The following is a 20,868-nucleotide window of genomic DNA, read 5'->3' on the forward strand; positions in this document are numbered from 1 at the left end:
TTTATGTTTTATAAGTGTTTGTATAAACCTGAGAAAATAGAATTAATACAGTTACACCTTTGCTGTTCTTACAGATTTTCCAAACACAGTGTTGAATATATTTTTGTTTTGGCTCGTATTTTTTTTTTGCTTGATGAAAAGATTTGAATTTTCTTCCTGTTTCTCCCTTTGTCTTCCTTAAAAAAAAAAAAAAAAAAAAAGTAAAACATTTTGTTCTCCTTGTAAGTTTTGTGAGAATTTTGTTTATTCTTCAAAGAAAACAAAAAGAACCTCCCCAAATGCAAAGTCCAAATGCAACCCAAAGTGCTGTCACTGGGTACAAAACCCAAAAAGGTTGTTTCCTTGTGAGTTTTCCCTTTCATTCCTGCTTGGGTTTGGATCTTTTCCAGAGATAAGAACTAGCACTCAGATCAGGTCACAAATTAAGCCTCTCGACAAGTAACAGGGGATGTCAAACCTAAATGAAAATGCCATTAAAGTGTCAGCACTGATTGCCTGTCCCTGCTGGTGACAGGATCCAGAGAGTGACCAGGAGGGCTGCACGAGCAGGAGGCACAAGTGGAATGAGGAATTTGGGTTCTGTCTACCCAGGCTGGTACCCCTCACACAGGGCCTGCCTGACACATGCTGTAACTTTTAGACCCATTCCATAGCAATTTCTGGGATCAGCTCATCTGGAGACCTGCAAAAAGGGCAAAATTTTCTGCCAGTTCCAAGAGTAAGGGGAAAGGCGTGATTGAGTATGTTCCTCTTGAAAAGCTAGGAGGGAAGGACTGAGATGCAGAAATGAAGAGGAGGTTGGCATAGATGGATGGGTTGGCAAGAGATGGTGTAGAAACCCAAAGAACATCCTAGTAAAAAACAGAAAGACAGAAAAAAAAAATCCCCATTTGGTTAGAAACAATACCAAATGTGTCAGTCCCCCTTGAGAAGTTCAAAGATGCTTTACAAATTAGTAACATCTGCTTTTGCAAAAAATATCAGGGGCTTGAAGGCTGCCAGAACATCTGCAAGACCAGTGCTAGGGGTTTCCAGAGCAGCTGGACACAACTGGAGACCAGGATGGGATTTTTGGCATCTGCACTCACTGTGGGGATGTTTTTGTGGACAAATAAATTTAGGAGAGGAGAGGAGAGGAGAGGAGAGGAGAGGAGAGGAGAGGAGAGGAGAGGAGAGGAGAGGAGAGGAGAGGAGAGGAGAGGAGAGGAGAGGAGAGGAGAGGAGAGGAGAGGAGAGGAGAGGAGAGGAGAGGAGAGGAGAGGAGAGGAGAGGAGAGGAGAGGAGAGGAGAGGAGAGGAGAGGAGAGGAGAGGAGAGGAGAGGAGAGGAGAGGAGAGGAGAGGAGAGGAGAGGAGAGGAGAGGAGAGATTATTCTTTAAGGATTGTCCTCTTTTAACCATCAACACATTCCTCTTGTACTATTTCTGTCACGACTTTTGCAGGACTTGTGTGTCTCAGCAGAGCATAAATGGATAATCCAGATGATAACCTGCACCCAAAAATATCTTGAATTTTTAGACAACTGAATTTTCTGGGTTTTTTGAAAGTGGATGTTTATAGAATGAAGTGCATCAAACAAACTGTTTTCATAAATCCCAATATCATCCTGATTTAAAAACCCTACCTGAATAACTGGGGAAGAACCACAAAATGAGGGAGGATTTATGGGGAGCAGACACTGTTAGCACCTTTCTTTGCTCCTTAGCACCAAAACCATTGAGAAAAAAATTACTTCCTTATGTTTGAATAATAATTTAGGGCAATAGTCATGTTACTCTGTTTGGGTTTTGGCAGAAGGGGGTTTTGGAACCAAAGAGCATATCAGTGTTTCAGAGTTGTATCAGTAAAGCTCACTACTAATACACAAAATATTTAGCCAAGCTAGGTAATCTCCCATTAATGAGCTAAGGAGCCCAAATTAATATCTGAAAGTAGGATAAAAAACATAGAGACAAAACTGTAGAAAGAAGATAAAACTGAAAACATATGTCATTCTTCCTTAAAACAAATCCAAGTAATTGCAAGGAAATTTCATTTTCCTCCCTATTTAACCCCAATTATTTTCATTTAATCACAGAAAGGCACCTATTTCCCTCCAAACCAGCCTTCTTTGCATGTGAAACATCATTTCCAGCATGTGCTTGGGTTCAGGCATGTTCCTAATCCCCTAAAGCAAGCACAGCCAGCAGCACAGCACGTCCCAGCACATGTGGCACTGCTGGGAGGGCTCGCTGGCTGTGCAGGAAACCAGGGCAAGCCATCCCAACAGGGATGTCTGGGAAGGCAGGCACAGCAGGGATTTAGTGGGGCAGGAGCAGTGCTGTCTTTGGGAGCAGGAACCTCTTGGGGGTCAGGATTTGGCACAGAGTGTTGATTTGCCTGAGGGTGTCCCAAAAGCCAATTAGTGTCTGATTTTTATTGACACATTATATTTATAGTATATAGACACAAAAGTTTATATGCCTTTGTGAAACACACATGTAATGATGAAAACCCCCAAAAATCTCTCTTGGTTCAGCAAATAACTAGTCTGGCTAGTGCCAGGACCTAGTCCAAAACCAGTACACTGTACAAGGCTCTTCTTGCAGATAACAAATAAGACAACAAGAGGAAACAGCCTCAAGTAGTGCCAGGGGAGGTATGGCTCGTATATAAGGAAAAATTTCTTTACCACAATGATTGTCATGCCCTGGAAAAGGCTGCCCAGGGAAGTGATATAGTCACTGTCAATGAGGGTATCTATCAGACATGTAGATGTGGTACCTGGGGACATGGTTTAGTGGTGAACAAGGCAGTGCTGGTTTAACTGTTGAACTGAATATTCCTGAGGGTCTTTTCCAATCTAAATGATTCAATGATTCTATGACTTGGTTGTTTTTCCATTACTTGGGTTTGGTGGCATCACACCACTCCTGAGGTGCCTGATGGTTTCTCCTGGTGAGAGTGTTCCAGCACTTTTTGGCTGCTTTGGTTAATGCTGATTGCATGTAATGGCATCTCCCCTTCTGGTTATCTGCCTATGGATAGTAATTTTTCTTTTTACTGAATTTTTCCACAAACACAGAGCTATTTCTCAGAACAAGTTTTAGGTGGTAAATAATTGTTTTGCAATGTTAAAATATAATCAGTAAAGTGGCATTTTCTTTGGCAACCTCCCACTTTGGAGTCATGACAAAATTTGGCAGAAGTCCCTTCTATGTACCCTTTGTCCCAATAAAAATCAGCAGGAAGCCTTTGAAATGTTTTGGGTCTATAATGTACTCGTGCTCAGCAAAGACTTTGTAGTGCTGCACAGCTAAAACCACAGCAAATGCTCTAAATGAACCTTCCTGAGCCTGTCCTTCCCTGGGCAGTCCAGCTGTCATAGGTGGCAGCACAGGCAGTCTTGCCAGGACTGATAAAAGCAGATTTTTATTGCATCTTAATCTCCTGGATGCCTCTGCAGTGCCCAGGGGTTTGTGTATGTGCTTGGGGTGGTGCCATAAGGATGAGGATGCTCCAATAAGCTCAGAAAGGACATGAGGAGCATTTACAGGAGAGACCCTGGGAACACTCCCAGGGCCAGAATTGCTTTTACAGAAGTGGCCACAGGATTGGAGATGTGGAAAAGGGAGAAGGGACAACCATTTGCCACACACTGTCCATCAAGAGTCTGTGCAAAGGAGCCCAAGGATCCCCACTGGAGAGAGAGACAGCCCCTGCCACTGTGTTTGGTGTCAGCAGATGGCCAGGAGCTGCTCAGCTCCAGCTTCAGCTCCAGGGAGAGGACCAGGCTGGAGAGCAATGGGTAAGTGATTCCTGCTGTGGTGGGAGTGGCCCAGCAGCTTTTCTGACCCAGAGCCATAATTTTTGGGTGGCAACCTGGCAGCATGGTGAAGAGTAGAGGTGAGCTCAAGCCATTGCTGTCAACATCCAGAGCACACCAAGTGGGCTGGCTCCTTTTCTTCATTTCTACTCGCTCTTACAGACTCTTGAGATCTTTTCTGCAAGAAAGGCAGTCAAAAGGAAACCAAAAACCACATGGTTTTGGAAGGTCACCAGCTGCCAACGTACAGCCTATATATCACAGTCTGGGAACAAACGCAACAAAATACTTCATACTTCCACTGACTACACTGGGTGCTTAAAATGTTCTAAGCAAGGCTTTGCATGATCCCTCTCCACTCACAGTCAAGCAAAGGCAGCAAGATGCATGTAAATCACTCAAACCACACAGCAGCTCAGTGGCAGCTCTGCAGAAGAGAATTCAGGGGCCCTCGACTTTGGGCACCTGCTCCACGTTCTAGAACTGTCACCGTCCTGAGTGGGGCAGGGAGGGAAGGTGCCAGCACATCAGAGATGTAGGGCCTTGCAGAGTGTGAATCAGGGTAATCTGCATTAGGTGCCAAAAGTTGGATTGCTTATTTAGACAGGAAAGAAACTATCTCAATAAAAGGGAGGGGACAAATGTCCTCTGGGCTGGAGCAAAGCCCAGGGAGGTCTCTTCTGTTTTCCAGTGTCAAGAGCTCTTTTGCCAGCCTTTGACTATTGAAAGTTTTTACACAGTTCCCACACAGAACGTGAATCCTCCCCCAGGACTGCCATGATCTGGCACTTCTTATTCACCCAGACTGCCTGGAAGGAGGAAAACTGGGAAACCCTTCCTGACAGGAGCCATGTGGCCGTGCACAGAGGATGAGGAGCACTTGGGCAGGTAAACCAGCACTCCAGGTGGAGTCTCAGGGCAGCTGACCAGAGGGACAAAACCACTTATTTGAACCTCCAAAGCCCAATTTCTTCATCCCTTTCTCAGCCAGGAGGTAAGAGTGAGACTGATGGGCAGATGCTCCCATGGGGTCACTGGTGGCTTGGGAAGAGGGATCCTTGTGTTGAGCTTGCCAGGATCCACCAGAGAAGGGCTGGACCAGCTAAAAAGAGAGGAGGAGAGTGCAGAGGAGCAGGTTGCCCCAGATGACATTTCTGTTCCACTTGCTCTCCCCACAGAAAAGCAGAGAGCCTGCAAGGTCAAAGGCTTTCATTTATCTGCCATGCCAGTAAACCCCAGGCAGGCCATGGAGAGGATGAGCTGCCTGATCTCTGCTCACCATCCAAGGACAAACACATGGCCACATCACAAGGGGTGCTGGCTTGAACTCTTCCCATGCATTTCCATGGGAACAGGGCAACTGTTTTTGTTTTCTTCTCTTTAATATTTCTCTTATGATTATTTCTGAAATACTCTGCTTGCTGGAGACTTGGCCTAAAGAGATAAGGAAGAGAAAATGTCACAGACTGTCATCAATGAATTATTTTTCCCATTTCTTGATGCCAGGAAAAGCAGATCTTGCTGTAGAAAAGCAAGTCATGGGTTATGCTGTCTTCAAATTATTTGTTTCAGAGATGTTAAAAATTGCAATATGCACCTATAAGCACAGTGTGTTAGTTGGAAACTGCCAACAATTTAAACCATTTCTTTAGTAAAAAGAAAATATCTCATAACCTGATATCTCTTTTCTTGTGCATACATAGGTGACTCAGGCTCATTTCAGGATTCCAATCTATTCTTTTTTAGATATACAAAACATTTTGCTCCCCATGAACACAAGATGAGGAACAAACTCCCACCATAGGAAATGTACCTTATAATTGTGTGTGAAAGCAGCACTGTTTGCTGGAATAGGGCAGTTGTGACTTTACAACATTTTCAGTAGCTGTATTGACACTGTTCAGGTTGAAAGCTTCTGTGCTGATGCTGGTCTCTGCTTCAGTGCATGGAAAAAGTACTTTTCAAATTGTCAACTATTTGCAACTGAAAAACATTTTCTCTAAATATTTTTTGCTGATATCTAGTCTATTACTTCTGTGGAAAATCCACAGCAATTCAGGCAGGTTACAATGAATGGCTGAAAGTTCTTCAGCTGCAGAGAGTCAGCCCAATCTCCTTTTAACCACTGGTGGATCCCCAGCATTGTGCCATGGCTGGGTGCAATGTGATGGTCCCAGTGTTGCCCTTGCTAACAGCCTCTGCCAAATCCCCATCTGTAGTTACATCCTGATGCCACCTGCAAGTCCATTCTGTAGCCACATATTTGATACCTCACCCTACAGAGACAAAAACCACCATCAATCTGAAATTGCTCCAAGACAGAGTGCATGGTTACAAAATAAGGAAGAAATTATTTTCCGTGAGGTTAGTGACACACAGGCACAGGCTGCCCAGAGAAGCTGTGGATGCCCCATCCCTGGAAGTGTTAAAGCCAGGATGGATGGGACTTTGAGCAACCTATAGTGGAAGGTGTCCCTGCTCAGAGCAGGGGAACTGGAAGTGCAGTCAGAGCTGTGGGCAGCCTGGGGACAGGTATTGGGGTTCCAGATCCAGCCCTGATCAGTGGGAGTGGTTAGTGCTGCCCTCAGAGTGCCTGTGACAGGCACCTCGTTCTGTGCACTGACTCAGGGGCTAAACGGGCTGGAGGAAGCAAAATGTAATCACTGTTTAATTAAAAGATAATGGAAGCTTTCCAGCCACATCATTACAGCCCATGCAGAGACAAAAATCCCTTCTCTCCTAGAGGGCAAAATAAAATGCATTGTCACACTGAGGATCAAGCTGATCTGAACTTCGTATTCCTCATCTGCTGTACTCTTAATTCTCATTGCTTTTAATTGACTGCAGATTTTCTTTGGTTTTGCAAATGCAGTTTTGAAGCAGATTCTTTGTATTCTTTATGGAACAGGCTTCAGGCTATATGAGCAGGACTGGTGGGGGGCTTTGCACTGCTGGTAAGTAATGATATTTTCTCTGCAGCAGGAGCCAGGGTCAAGTGAAATTCGAAGTACAACATTCACTGATGAGCAAGGAGTGGGAGGAAGCAGCATATTTCCAGCCATAAAACAGGGGGACATTAAGAAGTTACAGGCAGTTTTGGCAACACAGAGCTCATTAGCCCAGTGGGTAGAAAATGCATTGCAGATGCAGCAGACTTGCTGTAAATTCAGAGGGGAAGAGGTGCAAAGGAACTGTGCAGGCAACAGGCAGATACCAGTGGGGATGGAGGGAGCCACACCCATGCTTCTCATGAATGTCACAGCACAAAACAGGGGACATGATCAAAGACCTCAAAACCCACAGAGATTTGGGCTCTCAGAGCAGGAGGGATCCCAGTGTGTACTCTAGCCACTGGGCTGAAGTTCAGTTTTGGGGTGTAAGTGGGTTTTAGGTGTTCTCCTTTTGCTAGCAAAGTTAAAGGAAGTCTGAGAAATGTGAACTGGAACCAGGTTTAAGCTTCACATTTTACTGTTTTCTTCCTCTCATTCTTCTTCTGTGAGGATGTTTGCTGAGGTGCTAAGTTTTCCCTTTCTGAAAACGTATTTGGAGGAAGAGCCAAGGACACTGCAGATTGATTTTCTGAGTTTTGCTCAGATTCCATAATACAAGTAGCAATTTAGTAGGATAAGCTCATTCCTTTTTTCACTTTTATGGATTTCATTAAGAAGCATGAACAGGCAAGAATTCCTCTAAGCAATCATATTACCAGCCTAATTTGCTAGACTTTCATTAAAGCAATTAAAGATGGAATGATGCAATGACCCAGTTCAGGACCCAATTAAGACTGAATCAATAAATCAGTAGGTTTAAATCACCACCATAAGGCCACAGATAATCAAAACAAGTTAGGAGGCTGAAGCTGAACAGAATTACTGTATTACATTGCCATAGGAGAATTTAAAGAATTAAATACTTTGCAGTTGAGGTGCTCAGCTCATCTTACTATAACCAGCTTAGAGGTAACAGGCACAACCTGGTACAGGTCCATCAGCTGCTGGGGACCATGGTCTGGGTGCACAGCACAACAGCCCAGCCAGGCCATCTACAGCTGTAGGTGTTCCTGGCCATGGTGACTTCCAGGAACAAGTGTCAGGACCCCTTCATCTGTTCAGCCAAACTTGGTGCTAAACCATCTCATCAGTCTGTCACCACCTTCTTTGCACAGATAAGTGAAGCCCCCAAGGTCCTGCTAACAAACCCATCTTAACCACATCTGTTGTCTCTTTCCTGAAGGTCTCTGACTTTCTTCCAGAGGAATTGCTGGACAATCAGTTCTTTCCATAGATTTAATGGGAACCTTCAGTAAACTCAAGCACATAGTGCCCTCTGCATACTGCAAATACTTAGGGAAGAATTCCTCAGTTCAAACCTCCAAGGTGATTGTCATGGACTCAGCAATGAACTAGGTTTTTGGTGGCAGCAAAGCTGCACACTGTCTTCAGAATTCAGCCCTAGTTTGATCACAGATGAATTCCCTCTGATGGAGACAATGTAATAGTATAATATCGTATAATTGTGCTGGTTTGAAAGTAAACCAGTGGGAGATCCCAAGTCAGAACCACAATTTAATAGGAAAATTAAAATAAAATGCAGTAGTACAAAAACGCTCTCTGAGTCAGAATCCAACCTCACACCCCGTCAGTCAGGGTGTTGGTGGCTGCATCCTCCTGCAGTGACAGATGTGGTTCTGTTGCAGCAGTGCTCCTGTAGAAGGTGCAGTTTACCTCTGAAAGTCCAGTGATGATGCAGAAGGGTCTGTTTTTCCTCTGGAATCCAGTGGAAAAAGGCTGCTCTGAAGTTCCAAATCTCAGATTATATCCAGGTAGGAAAGGCTTGGCTCCTCCCCCTGGGTGGAGCATCTCCTAATGGGATGATGTAATTTTATCAGTCATGCACTGGGACTCAATGGCCCATTAACAGAAGATATCTCCCTGGAGGGAGGATGGGCATGGAAGAGATAAAAAACATTACCCCGCCTGGTTTTAACAGCTGACCCATTTACAGAGGATATTTGCCCTGGAGTCATGAGGGATGGGTCATGAAAGAGATAAAGAACACTGCTCCACCTGTTTTTAGCAGATGCAACCTAAGACCATAACAACATAACATTAAGATAAGATAAGATAAGATAAGATAAGATAAGATAAGATAAGATAACATAACATAACATAACATAACATTGTATTACCATACATTATAACTCCAAGTGTGTGTCCATCATGCACCTGTGTTCTAGTTGTTGAGATCAGGAGTTCGTCTGTCAGCTCTCACTGAAGATCAGTATGGGCTCACCTTGACTATAATTTTGGTTTTTCTTTGGAACAGGAATCTGATCCACTTAGCTGCTACACTCAGCTGCATCAGGTCAAAGACTGAGAGGGAAAGTTACATTTCAGATAGTACTTTGAGCAAATGCAAACTTGAAGATGTGATATGTGATTCTTAATATGGTTGGTACCTGCCCAGCTGGCCTAAAACAAAAAGGAGCATTAGTTTGAGATTTATTGTGCATTTCTGGTCACTGTTAGACTGCAAGCTGAGGCACAGATGTGAACACAGCTCTTGCTTCTACCCTAAAGAAAGAAAATGAAAAACATACAAGAGTCTATATGGCGCCAAAAAAAGCACAAAGTTCGTGAGTTTGATGGGAACAACAAATTGCCTCTCAGCTCTATTATTATTTATTTCCCTAAACAAAACACTTTCATGAAGAAGGTAAATGAATCATCATTATTTGACCATAAATTTATCAGAATATTGAAATTATAAAAAGAAAAACCCCAAAGATTAAAAAGGAAAAGAAGCTCTTGAAATCAGGATAAACAAACAAAGTTTGGAAGTCAGGAATTTATCCCAATGTAATCCAGAATGCCCAAACACCAAACAATCTGGAAATACTCAATTGAATACTTGCAGTGTTAATCCAGATGGTCCTTCTTCTCCAGCCCACAGATATAAAAAATGTCTATAATCATAATAATTCAGCATGGCTGAGAGGGCCCACCAAACAGGGACTCATGTGTGCTAGGCAGGGCACACACCCGTGGTGATGGAGGCGGATTTTTCCCCTGAGGGATGTCCAGAGCTGGGAGGAAGCACATTTTGGTGGGAAGAGTGCATCCTCTTATCCCTGTGACAGCTTAGAGTGTCCTGGGATGGCTTTTGGGCAGTGCAGGCTCAGATTGTCTCCCCATGGAAAGCTGCCCAAAGGAGTCCTCACAAAACCAATATGGTTTTGTGGATTCACAGGGCTAGGAAGGTTTGGCTTGAATCAAAAGATTCAATGTAGGCAAGAAGAGGTTAGGACTGTTTACACTGCCAAGCACTGACTTGAAAGCTCTGTGCAGAATGAATCTTCCTCAGCATCACCTGCTCCTGAACCACAGGAGTCTATCCCTACTCAGGCTGGATGGTCCTCGAGGTTGTGCACCTGAACTTTGCTTCAACAGGTGCCACTCATTCAAAACTCCTTTTGGCTGAGAAAGAAGAGCTGCCACAGCCCACTGGAGCCTTGGTTCTGAGAGGGGACAGTTCTGGGGAGCAGGAGTGAGAAATGCTGTTGGTGTAGCATGAAGAAAGGCTGATGTATGGCATAAGCCATACCAACACTCTGAAAGCCTTCAAAGAAAGGACAGTCCCCTTCCCTCCAGTGCAAACATGGCTGTGGATTTTGGCAAGGTTGCAAGCAAAATATTTTCTACAGTTGCATCTTGGTCTTGTTCCTCTGGTTTCCCTGTACTGATGTTTTATCTCCCTTGTTGCAAACAGCCAAGAATTTGTGGCTGTGCAGCAAAGAAAATGTACAAATATTAAGTGAATATTGCCATGACATCATCAGGGTGTCATGCATGAGGATTTCAGTGGTCCTGGGGTAGTCTTGGAAGAGCCTGGTGCACTCTGTGACCACTGAACCTACAGAAGGACTCATGACTTTAAAACCAAAACATGAGAAAGTTTTCCTGGCTGCAATTTTGATTCCATGGTGAAATGTGGGATAGAGCTTTATCCACTGTAAGTGCCAAATTTGAGCTAAATCCAGCTAACTTACACACAGGTAGGAGTGAGGACCTTACTAAGAAAGTTCAGGCTTATGTCACCTGGGAAGGCTGCACAATCTTTCTACAGGATCTGCTGCTCCTCCTGATACTGCAAATCATGTGTTTGTGCCTCAGTGTCACACCCCACCTCCAACAAACTTCCAGACAGCATTTTTGTACATGGATATACTTTTCCAAAGATGCATCTTGCCATGGATGTGCTTTTACCAGAGCACAAATTGGAGGTTATCTCACCTCTCCTGGTACAACCCACCATGAAAACCTAATTCTGAGAACACAGTTGCTTACCACTTCTTTCAAATACTTAACATGTTGGTTCTGGAGGTTGTTTCTTCATTCACAAAATAAAAGCTTTATATGTAATTTGCCTCTCTCTTTATATTGCTGTGCATTGGCCATCATCACTGCTGTTTGTTTCAGCTCTGTTACTGAACCAGGTGTCTAAAACCACCTAGTTTTGGCCTCAAGCACAGGCCCTGCTGGGCATGTTGGTTTTGCCACCTATTTTAATGGGGGAGGAATTCTTGTGTGCCAGTGAGTGAAAACCAGAAAATAAGAAACAACAGTGGAGGAAAATAGGAGGGAAAAATGAAAAGCAAGTACTAACATACCCCAGTAACATTATCTGGAAGAAAATTAAGCCAATGATGGAGCATGCTCAACAGTCTTTGGAGAGCACATATGACTGCAGAGGGACTCAGGAATTCTCACTGATAAAAAATCCTATCTCCTTTGATGATTCCCACCACGGGTTGTGTAAGTCATCAGGACCAACTCAAAGGTGCAGCAGTCTCCAACAAGTGCATGTCCTTTTCCCAGCCCTACACAGATGTTCTCAGTGCCCAGGAGACAGCCATATCTCCATGTGTTGGCATTCAACACCATTTCCATTGACAGCTTTAGGAAAAATCCAAAGGATAAATCATCCTTTTTATTCTTTTCCCTATGGAGTGAACTAGGGAGAAAGAAAACCTTATCATTCTCCTTTGGTACATAAAGGAACATCATTGCATAAAGCACAACAGGGCAGTGGAGCACCACAGAAATTATTCACTCCCTTTCTTGCATGTGGGTGGAGACTCATGCACTCAAAATCATCAGACTTCACATCAGGCTGGTTTAATTGGATTTATTGGAGGAAAACAATTAGTCATCCCTTTCAATTGTCATTATGATAGAAATCTCGATATGTATACATGATTGTCAAGGCAGAGAACCACTTGCGATGTAGCCCCATTAACAATTTGCAGAACTGCAAACTCATGATGCAGATAAAACTTTTGCAATGCCTTAATACATGCATGGAGTAAATACACATTTTCCCTTCTTTTTGGACATGGATGCTGTTATGAACTTGTTATCAATCACAAGACCTGCAATATTAGGCACACTGACATTCCTTGATTAAGATTTAAGCCTTTGTAGAAAACATGCTTGCATTTCCATTAGAAGTCAACTGAGGGATGTTTTGCAGTTTGGGATATTTGGGGAGTCACTATTCTGGGCAGACTAGGCTTGTTTATTTTTTTTTCCCCAATGTTTTCTGGCTCAAATAAAATGTCTATCTAAAAAAAGGCCCAAATGGGCCAAAATACTGTTTCTGAACTATAGGTCAATGTACAGCAGATCACTGACATTGTGTTGACCAAAACATGAGTTGCACCAACTGAGCTGCAACCTTCCACACTTCACTTTGGGGGTCATGCTTGATCTAATAAGACTCAGCCTGTATGATGCCATGCTGGGCTCAGAGGATGCAAGATGAGAGATGGAAAAGCTCAGAGCTGTTCCAAGCAATCCCCTGGGAGCTCCCACCCATCAGGAGCCACCACATCCAGCTCCTCATGGAGCCTGGTGCTGCCTCAGCAATCTGAACTCAGGCTGGTTTACAGCTGTAACTGATTTGTTGTGCTGCCATACAGTGATTTGGCAATGGCACAGCCCTGCCTGAGCACCAGCCTTCAAGAGAGGGCTCAAGACTTCTTGGTGTTTTCAGCCACCATGGAGAGTAATTTCCAAGGACTATACACCAGCATGGTTCTTGCTCCCCTGGCCTGCTGCTTGGCATGCCCTTGCCAGGAACACAGAGCAGTTTCCCAGTCCTTTCAGATGACTCTGCTTTGAGTGTTGGGAGCTCGAGCATCTTCCACACAGAGCTGGGACCAAAACCCTGCTGATGCCCAAAGAGGTTTGGGCTGGAGCTAATACAAGGACCATCCTGTACCCTGCCTTGGAAAGACCAGCACAGATGAAAATGGGTCAATGACTAAGGGGAGAGAAGGCAAGGGCATGGTTTCCATGTGGAAGAAGGAAAAGTACCACACCAAACTCTTCCATGGATAAATGGTATTACTTGGAGGTTCAGGGATTAAATGGCAGTATTTAGGTGGTGATGCTTTGGAAAGGATGGGATAGTTTAGCTCAGCTCTCTGCCCTATTTTGTGCAGACAAAGAATCACAGCATCTTAGTCCCCAGTATACATTTCTTTCTGCAACAGGTGAGAAAGAACTATTTTGTAGGAAGAGAAAAATACTAATAATTGAGTGAACCAATCTGAATTTTCACTAGGAAAAACAAACCAAAAGGAAAAAAGAAAAAAGCAAAGAGACATACCAACAAGTTCTTTGGTAGCTCTAAGCATTAGTGACCCAGGGAAGAAATTTTTGATGCAGATCAAATTTGTAAGTGTTGTATAAAGAAAGGGATTCTCACCTCCCCAGCTCCCTGCTTCTACACTTGTGTATGTGATTGCTGCCTAATTTTAAGCTGCTCTGGATGGTGACTCTTCCTGTAAATGCTGCAGAGCACTCAACAGAAAGACAAAATACATTACCAGGCTTTGCAGTATCTTGTTTACAAAACATCAGGTTTTGCATTTACTGAAACATAACAATGGATTTCGAGTTACAGATACATTGAGTCACTTAAAAGCAATACACAGAAGTAATTCCCTCAGAGAGGTTGGGTTGAATGTGCATAAAGAAAAGGCTTGGGAAATACAGAAACAGTGAACAGCAGTTTAATACATGCAGTGCAGTATCATGCATTTATTGGACAGCTGATGCCATCATTAGCTCAGCACGGTTTTTTCACAAAGCCTGCGAGTGCATGCCCTGGTTCCACTCTGGAGTATGGAAAAACTGTAAGAGCCATTCCACTGACCTTAGCATTTATGAAGAGGAGGGGAAAAAAAGCTACCTGGACAGATAAGTGGCACTATTTGTGGTGGGGAAGGGGGTCTTGAAAACCAGAGTCCAGGCTAAAGGGCCTCTGTGCTCTGCTACAAACACTAATCACACAGCTTTGACCCAACCATGCAGACAGACCAAAAACCTGGGCCAGCTCCTGATCACCCACCAGAGGGATCTGTGATCCCTGGGGCCACTACACACATGTGCACACACAAACACACACGTGTCACAGAGACCAGAGCACTCACAGGCAGGGTGGGAAGGCAGGACCTGGCTGTGGGGATGTGAGGGAAAACAAAAGGGATTGGGTAAAACTTGCTGCAGGGCATGAAATATGGGATGGCTGGCTCACCAGGGGAAACAAGAGTTCATGCAGTGTTTGTGAGCAGGTTGCTGTCCCCTCACTCAGCCATTGCTGACAGTGATTTGCCAACTACTCCTCCACTCTTGGTCTTGATGCTGTTTTCCTTGGATACAATAATCTCTGTGTGTGTTTCTGCTTTTTGCTTGAATGAGTGTTCGAGTTTCTGGTGCAAATAAGCACAATAAGGAAGGGAAAACTCCCTTCCCATTAATAATTTCTGGGATGCATTCAGGACACAATTCAGACAGGTAAATATGCATGAGAGCAAGAACAGGAATAATTGCATCAAATGGGAATTTCCATATGCTGAATGGAAGTCACTTCTGTACCTTGGGGCTCAGCCTAGAAACTGTTATTTTGCCAGTAGATGAATCCCCTGGTTCTTTGGAAAGAGCAAAAGGAACAAGCTACAGCCTGCATGATCATGCTGGCAAAGCCAGTCTGGTGTTTTTATCTGGTGCTCATTCAGTGCTGCTCAGGGCTGGAGCTGTTATCACAGGAGGAAGTAATAGCACAGGTTTCCCTAGAGCTGATCTTGTTAATGCCAAGTTCACATCAAAGGGCAATATCCTCTTTGTTTGCCAATGGCTGAAAGCTATCTGGCTTTCTCTGGCAGTTTGCTTCCCTAAAAATAGGAAGGGATAGCCTTGGGGCCAGCTGCAGCTGCATTTCGTGGGCACCCTGGAGGCCCATGTTCTGGTTTGCAGAGGGCTTGGGGAGAAAAACCTGAGATCAGGGGTTATGCTGGCCCTGGCACAGAAAAAAACCTCAGAACAAAACCTGAATTTCATCAGAATCAGCCAGGGACCCAAAAGAACTAGTAATAAAAAAATTACTGTCAATAGCCATGGAGGAATGCAGGACACAAGCACAGCAGAAACCTCTAATCAATGCCTACAGCAGAACTACAGGGAGATGTCTACCAGTGGGATCACACCCCTTTTTATGGTTTGATACATGTCAGGAATGAACCAAATTTCTTGGTTTTATTTCAGCACCACAACCATAACAGACATACAAAGCATAGGTAAAATCCTACCTTTATTTTTTTTTTTTTTTTTTTTTGTACCCACTACTCTAATGCCACCTGTACAACAGCAACCAGGACAAAAGAGACAGCAGCAGCAGCAGAGTGACAGTCTCAGGAAAGCAACACTGCCAGATTTTCCCTCACTCCTACTTCCCCACTGGCCATGTGGCAGGGCCAATATCCATTTCGTGCTGCAGGAGGGGTGATCCAGCAGAGAGTTAGGGTGCACTGGGAATGAAGTCACATGCAAGATCATCAGCAGAAGCCCTTGCCACTGCAATACTGACTTTCAGCTCGCAGAGTTCATGGGCAGCCTGTCCTCACAACTTCTTCTGCAGGCTAAGGGGCCAGCTGGAGCTTTTCTGGATTTTTTGTTTGTTTTGTTTTCCCAGCAAGAGCACTGCTGTTGGCATCAGAGATGGCCTCTGTGACTCTGGAGGTAAAAATCAACAATCAAAGCTGCAAGCAAAGAAAAAGAAGGGGAAGGAGCTGAGGAAAACAAGTTACAAAGGAAAAACACATTGGTACCAGTAAAGTAAAGCAGAAAAGGGTAACAAACAGAGTCCAGGCTGAAGTCCTCATGCAAGCAGCAAATCATAGATTGTTTAGTAGGACAGTTCATTGGAAAAGAGCCCAGAGTGATTTTTCTACCTAGTCCTTCATGGCAAGGCCAGCTGGGGATTTGCTTTGAAGCTTCTACTGTGGAGCTATTCAGCCATTCCCCCCATATCCACATTATTTGTCCTACACTTGCATTCTCCTGTGAGAGTGGCTGAGCAGAAGCTGGGGCAGGGGAAGGACATGCAGAAGCACTGGAGCATCCCTGGCAAGCAAGGCTGGAGTGTTTGCCCTAACAGGCTGTGCTGCCAAGGGGCAAATCCCCCGAGATCTGGCTTGGGTGCTGCCAAGTCACCCCTGTTGACAGATTTACCCAGCTTCAAACTGAGAAGTTTTAACCAAGTGATGCTCCAGAAGAGATCTCTAAGCATTTGGCGAACCTCTGTCAGGTCTCCAGCTGTGTTTCACTGATACCAAAGAGGAGCTCCCCACCACCAAAACTGTAGCAGAAAGAAACAATTTTGCTCTTAAGTGCTTTTGTTTCTTATCTTATGATCCCAGCAGTTGATAGCAAGCCAAAGAGAATGATGATAAATTACACAACCAAGGCAGAATATTACTTGCAGAAACAAAACCAAATCACACTAATTCCAACAATGGAAAGAAAGAATACCCCTCCCAACAAAAAAAAAACCCACAGAAAGCACCCAGCAAGGAGGGGCAGCCAGTGCATGGGAACCCCCCATCTGCAGGACAGCATGTCTGCCTTTGCTCCTGTCACTGCTCTTTGTTTTGGAGATGGAAATCCATTCACTTTTTTTTTTTCTTTCTTTCATTTGGATGCTGTATTTTGATCAGTGGCCACAGCAACTGCTGAGGTTCAGACCTCAGGTTTCAGAAGAGGAGGTGCAGAGGGAACACTTGAGCCCTAACCTTTAAAACTGCTCTACAGAGACAAAATCATTCCCTAACTACATCCTGCTTTTGGTTGCACGTGTGTAATTGTGGGGAACTCCACTGATACCAAACTGGGACACAGTCTATTTACAGCCTGCAACTGGAGCAGAATAGGGCCAGCTGTGCTTATGAAATCAAGGGGTTCAAACCACCCTTAATTTCTTGGGCTGGAGTCTCTCTTGGGGCTGGAGTAGTGTTCTACTTGTGTTTTGATGCTTTTGCAGCAAGACATAAGAGTTCAGATGTAAATGCTCATAAAAAGTGTATGGTGGCAATGCCAGGTTATGGGGACAGGAGTGTGACTTGCTGCAAGGAGATCCCCTGCCCTTCAGTCTGCCCAAATCTTGGTCAGAAGTCTTCACTGTGGAAATTATATGGAGTTTTGCTGTAAGCCCCCAACAGTTCAGTATCTGCTCTCTTTCCTAAAATGAGAAATTGAAGTTGAAGCCTTTTCTGTGTGAGTATCCATGCCAGCTGCAGCACGGTGAAGTGCACAGGGTGCACCCAGGGCTTAGCCAGATGTGCCACAGCCCTCTGGAAACAGGGAGCAACTTAGCACAGAGGAAACCAGAGATCTGGTGCAACAGCCTCAAGTGCCACCGAAGGAGTGGCTATTTCAGAGTCAGTGCTCACTGGCACCTGCTTTTCCAGCTTTTTTTTTTTCCCAAGGTTTTTTTTAGTGTGATGGATGAAATCCTAGCTCTGTTATGTGAAGCCAACCAACTAAAGCTAGAGCTTTATATAGATATAGGATATAGAAATATCAATGAAAAATACCTATCTTATGGCTTCTCCCAGCACAGGCACTATTGCCTGATACATTCATGTCTGTCTGTGACTGGTTTTCACAACTTCTTGTGCAGGATAAATGAGGCAAGTGTGGAAGCAGAGCATGCTGCAGGGAATTGTGCCTCTGGCAGGGATGGATCTGCCTGGGATGTGAGAGACTCAGAGTGCCCAGGGAAGGGCATCTGCCTCTGCCACCTTCCTCCCCTCCCACCTCCTCAAGCCAAAATCAGATGGGAATTTCATTGAGGTAATCTGGAGGGAGCCCTTTAGCAAATTGGGCAAATTTGCTCTCTTCTCTGTTTCATGATGCTTTAATGCACAGCAGCACAGCAGTTGAGGTGGCTGTTCCTGCATGATGCACCAGCCCAAAGAGCCTGGGAAGTGCATGCATTCAGTAATTTAAAAAGGGTAAATTTGGCTTGCTTTTGGGCTAAATATGAGCTTCTGGGGAGGAGAGAGAGCCAGTGCCACCACTGCCACCAGCTGTGCCTTTCAGTGAGGTCCTGCTTTCCCAGCTCAGCACTCCTTGTCAACCCTCAGCCTGATCATGATGGAGCTACACTACACCAGATCCTGTACTTTGCACCCAAGAACCTCACAGTGCTTTACAGAGGGCTTCAAGCACCACTGCTGTCCTCTCACCACTTCTGGCTACTCTGAGAGGTGCTGAGCATCAGCAATGCCAGGCAAAGTCCAAAGGAGCTGTGGGTGCTCAGAATCTCTCCCATGAAGCCCTTGGGCTGGATGCACCCCATGCCAGAGGCCACACTGCAGGGAGGTTGGTGGATTAAATGTCTTGCTTGAGGGCAGCACAGCAAATCACTGGCAGAGGAGGATGATTGTCACCCCTGTATCTTCCTTTTCTTTCCCTCTGCTCACAACACACAGCAGCTTGAAGGAGGTGGGAGCTGCAGGATGAGACTGTGCTCTGTCATTTCCCTTGCACTGACTCCATCTACCTGCCTCTCCTCTGAAACAAGGGTGCTGATCCCCAGCACACCAGGAATGAGGCCAAGGATGTAGCTGACTCCCAGCTGGTGGCAATTTAATTCTCCCCATGGCCTTCTAGGAAGAGGATGGAGGGGAAAGCAGAAGTTTCTTAATTTGAGCAGTAACAGCTCTGCTAAAGCCAGACTTGCAGCCCAATTTGAGGATCAAGAAATGGCATGCCATTGAAATCCTCCCATGTTGCAAAGTTAATGCCAATTCCTACCTACAGAAATAGCCTATCCCCCAGTAAACTGGAAGAGGGACGTTACTTGAAGTAATTTTTAAAAGAAAAAAAAGCTCAGAAAAGTATTTCTATTTAAATAATCCAGTTGAGATGTTTGTAGTTAATGAAAAAAATACTACATATACTGTTACCTACACTGAGAAAAAGAGTAAATCACTGGGGGAAAGAATGAGTGTTCATTAGTTAGAACATTGCTAGACTGACATACATATATATATTTATGTATATATATATATATATGTATATATATGTACAGCACCAGAGACTGTTAGATTCCGTTCCTCCTGGAGTCGTTGCAGTTTGTGATAAATGAAACATTTCAGAATCGCAGTATAAAATATGGCCATAAAAAATCTTCTTTCTTCTAGTCCTTGGCCGAGCAGGGCAGAGGGCCCAGGCCCTGCCAGCCCCTTGCTCCTCGCCGCCCCGGCGCTCACTTGCTCCCTGTGTGCACTGTGGTCACTGTGGTGGCTCTGGGTCTCCGGTCCCCTCCTACCGCAGAAACGCCTGAAGGAGCAGATGAAACAAAACTACAGAGAGTGGATGGAGACATACCTAAAAGGGAAGCCAGAAACACAGTTAGAAATGTTATTTTTGGAGGAACTTGGGCAAAGCTGGGTTTGGTTCGTAGCGCGGAGCGGAGCGGATTGCGGCTGGAGGAGCGGCTGCTGCTCTTCCTGCAGTGCTGGGTTGGCTGGGTACCTCCACAGGGCATCCTCTGCCCATGGCCATTCACCTGCAGCCACCTGCAGCAGGGCACACACATCTCACAGGGACCCAAGGTACAGTTTTGGTGTGGGTTCAGCCACACTGATGCCACGGTTCCAGGGCTGAAGGCAAAGAGTTGTGGGATGCAAAAATCCCTCCAGCATTGCACTTGCTGAGAATAATTTCCTCTTGGGCACGTTAAAGATGATTAAATGCCTCACCATGGCCATCTAGCTAAACAAACAGACTCTGCACCTGGGCTAAACACTGCTCCCCAGGCATCCTGGGAAGCTGCTGATAAAGAAGTACAGTGGGTGAAATTCATTGTTGAGTTCCAATAAATCTGGCGGGAATGTAAATGTGTGTGACTTGGACATCACTCTAGTGACAGCTCACATTGCTCCAGGATTTGTTGGGATGTCTCCAGGACTTCCAGCTGAGACGCAGGTTGACGTGAGGTTGAGTATCTCTTGAGTACCAGTATTCTGGTGCAACAAAAGCTGTTGGGTGGGGACCTGGCATGGTCACCTTGCTCTGATAAGATGCAGGCTCAGAGTGATTAGAAATAGAGTTCATTTTTCCAGACTGGTGAATAAAGGATGGATGAAGCCTATATTAATATAGTCTACGACTGAAGTTTGACATGGCCTTTTGACTCTTCAGGATCTTTTTGATACTTGTTAGGACTTTTAACTACTTTTCCATGCTTCAAGGAGGCACTTCAATTTCAAGGATGACTATGCTGCACCTATACTTGGCCACATTCCATTTCCCATTGACATTTGACAACTTGGCTGCAATTTATCTAGTACCTTAAAAATACAGAGCTCTAGGACCTATAAATAATCTAGGCAGTCCAATCATGATTGAATTGGATAAACCAGCCATGGACTGAGAATCAGGCCAATACACTTGAGAAATCCTGACTGATTCCTTTAGGAATCCCTTCCTGTTTCCTCACAGGTAGCATAATTCAGCCTAATGCCTGATCTCTGGCCTATCACAGAGATTCTGGATGCAGCCTCACATAACTTAGGCAAAGGCTGTACTTAATTGTCTTCAGTGATGTGAAATTGCTGCATTTGAAACTACTTGGAGAGCTCATAAAAGTGTCTATTAATAGCATCAGGCAGCATTCTATTGTGTAATGGTGGCACAGCTGGATCATGTAACT

General features: G+C 44.7%; 1 protein-coding gene across 2 annotated transcripts in view; it reads right to left on the reverse strand.

Moving 5' to 3' along the window:
* Positions 1–11,976: 11,976 nt before the first annotated feature.
* CAMK1D (calcium/calmodulin dependent protein kinase ID) overlaps positions 11,977–20,868 on the reverse strand; it is an 81,684-nt gene continuing 72,792 nt past the window's right edge. Inside the window, exon 9 of one of the 2 annotated variants that reach the window (XM_056515699.1) lies at positions 11,977–15,881. In XM_056515699.1, the coding sequence (XP_056371674.1) occupies positions 15,880–15,881 (2 nt within the window). In that variant the 3' untranslated portion in view covers positions 11,977–15,879. Of the gene's footprint in view, positions 15,908–20,868 lie in introns of both variants that reach the window. The other variant, XM_056515691.1, reaches the window with a different exon arrangement.

Source organism: Oenanthe melanoleuca, chromosome 1A (genome assembly GCF_029582105.1).
Source record: "Oenanthe melanoleuca isolate GR-GAL-2019-014 chromosome 1A, OMel1.0, whole genome shotgun sequence".
Taxonomy (NCBI): Eukaryota; Metazoa; Chordata; class Aves; order Passeriformes; family Muscicapidae; genus Oenanthe; species Oenanthe melanoleuca.